Source organism: Nicotiana sylvestris, chromosome 8 (genome assembly GCF_000393655.2).
Source record: "Nicotiana sylvestris chromosome 8, ASM39365v2, whole genome shotgun sequence".
Classification (NCBI taxonomy): domain Eukaryota; kingdom Viridiplantae; phylum Streptophyta; class Magnoliopsida; order Solanales; family Solanaceae; genus Nicotiana; species Nicotiana sylvestris.
Window position 1 is genome coordinate 139213319 of NC_091064.1, and position 2497 is coordinate 139215815.

Below are 2497 nucleotides of genomic sequence, written 5' to 3' on the forward strand. Positions count from 1 at the left end.
CTACCACGACTACCACTACTACCACTACTACCACTACTACCACTACTACCACTACCACTACTACTACCACTACCACTACCACTACCACCACTACCACCACTACCACCACTACCACTACCACTACCACTACCACTACCACTACAACTACCACTACCACTACCACTACCTACTACCACTACCTACTACTACCACTACTACTACTACCACTACTACGACTACCACTACTACTACTACCACTACTACTACTACTACTACTACTAATTCCAATCACCTCTGTCACTAATTGCTTTCAAAATGGACTGTCAGTCTAGTTTTTAAAAATAAATCTACTACTACTACTACTACTGATTCCAATCACCTTTGTCACTAATTGCTTTCAAAATGGACTGTCAGTCTCGTTTTTAAAAATAAATCTCCTTTTCAAACTATGTTCTGCACTTCCACTATACTCCTACAATCTAGATTCTGCCCCTCTTGTGTGAGCCTTGCCTTGGGACCCTTAGGCTCCCTCTGAACTTGGACACATAAGAGCTGGCCCTTCCACACTGCACTCATTCTATTTGGTGCCTATAGGGTTAAAAATTATCTTTATTAGATATCATGCCTATAGGGTTAAAAATCAGCTTTATAATTAGATATCATGCCTATAGGGTTAAAATCAATTGAAGTTCAATTTTCATTACAGCATGTATCCAGATTCGTTTCCCTTAGAGATCATGCCTATAAGTCTAAAGTCCGCTTTTAATAATTAGATACCATACCTATAGGATTTAAAATCAGTTGTAATAGAAATCATGCCTATAAGGTCTAAAACTAGTTTAGTTTAAACAAAATTAGTTTGACTCGTGCCTGTCTGAATCAGATTAAATAACCTACTCTTTTCGTGTTAATTAATACCGTTAGAAAGTATGACTATAGGATCTCAAGTTGTCCATTTAAAATTAATCATTGCTCTACTGCATTCTGCATCAATATATATATCATGCTCATAGGACATCACTACTACGCCTAGGCAAGCCTTAGGTAACTACTTAAATAAAAATTGGAATTGCCTTTGTTTAATTACCAACTGTTATAGCCAGCAGGCAGGCCTGATTCAGACTTCTTTTCTGAGTTATACAATGAATCTGGTTCTGACTCAAACTCTACTTTAGGATTTTAAAATTCAGACATTAACTGTGTTTAAGTCATGCTATTATATGAATTGTTTGCAGAGGTATATATGAGCCCTCTAATTGTTTATACGTTCCCCTCAAAATGCAGTCCTACGTATTTTTATATGTCACCTTAGCCATTTTACCTTTAAACCTAAGAGTCAGCCTAAAATCCCCCCTTTTATAGTAATAATAGTCTTCAATTCCTCTGGGACTGATAGGAATGGTATGTGTAATAGCACGCAATAGACGTCGAGACCAATCCACACTTTAATACCTTAACGGGGTGGGAAGGGTATATATGGATATGATGGCTAGTGCGCTAATACCACGTGTATCCCCTCTTCTAAGGAGTGTCATACCGGGTATTGCATTGAGGCGATCCATATTATAAACAAACCTAGGACCCCCTTCATTTTTACAAGCATGTCTAGTTTATAACTCTTTTTTCCAAAACCCTGCCTCTCAATAATTGTTTGCGCTTGTGTATTTAAACTTAAATCCTCTATTACTTGAGCCTTTTATTTGATTACTTGCTAATTGCACAAATTCACAAAAAGCTATCTGGCCGGGAGCCGCACTAGTGGATCCTGAGGGGTGCCTAAAACCTTCCCCTTGGGATAGTTTCAAGCCCTTACCCTATCTCTAGTTATCAAACATAGTTGTAACTGAAATCTATAAGTGTCCTAATGCGCCTTAAATTATTAGGTGGCGACTTTTCAAAATACCCAATTCCCAAAAAAGGAAAATGAGTCATTACACCCCATAAGTGTCGAAACCCGGAAACTCCTCTCCCAATAGAAAGGGGAAAAAAAGGGGCGCGACACCCAACGGTTACCGGCTCCTTCGCCACTTGAGGATATTCCTAGGGAGTCCGCACATCCAGTTCCCTTGATTCCATCTAATCAGGACTTGAGGAGTGCGGTGCATTTGTTTCATAGTTGGTAGCTACCCAGCAATAGGCTAGGGCATCCGCTAGTGCAGGACCTTCTGAGGGATCTGGGAGTTCAAGGGTCCAAGAGTTTATTGCTTTGAATCCCCCAAAAATCATATGGATAGATTAGAGGGAGGACCCGCAGGATTTCACAGATCAGCTTTATAGGATCTTTCGGGTTATGCATGCTATAGAGAAAGAGGCAGTTGAGTTAGTAGCTTTTCGACTCCGAGATATAGCCATCCTTTGGTATGAGGGATGGGAAAGGTCCAGGGGATGTGATGCACCTCCTGCTATTTAGTTGAATTTTTCAGATGCCTTCCTTGACCAGTACTTACCACGAGAGGTCTGACAGGCCCGACTTGATCAGTTTCTAGCCCTCAAGCAGGGTAATATGAGCGTTCGAGTA

The 2497-nt window shown here is 40.2% G+C and overlaps 1 protein-coding gene across 1 annotated transcript in view; it reads right to left on the minus strand.

Moving 5' to 3' along the window:
* Positions 1 to 1295, minus strand: part of LOC138875743 (uncharacterized) — a 2284-nt gene extending 989 nt beyond the window's left edge. The window contains exons 1-3 of the mRNA XM_070154605.1: positions 1287 to 1295; positions 180 to 286; positions 1 to 81 (exon numbers count right to left, since the gene is read on the minus strand). The exon at positions 1 to 81 is cut by the window's left edge and continues 233 nt beyond it. Of these exons, the coding sequence (XP_070010706.1) occupies positions 1 to 81; positions 180 to 286; positions 1287 to 1295 (197 nt within the window). The remainder of the gene's footprint in view (positions 82 to 179; positions 287 to 1286) is intronic.
* Between the last annotated feature and the right edge of the window lie 1202 nt (positions 1296 to 2497).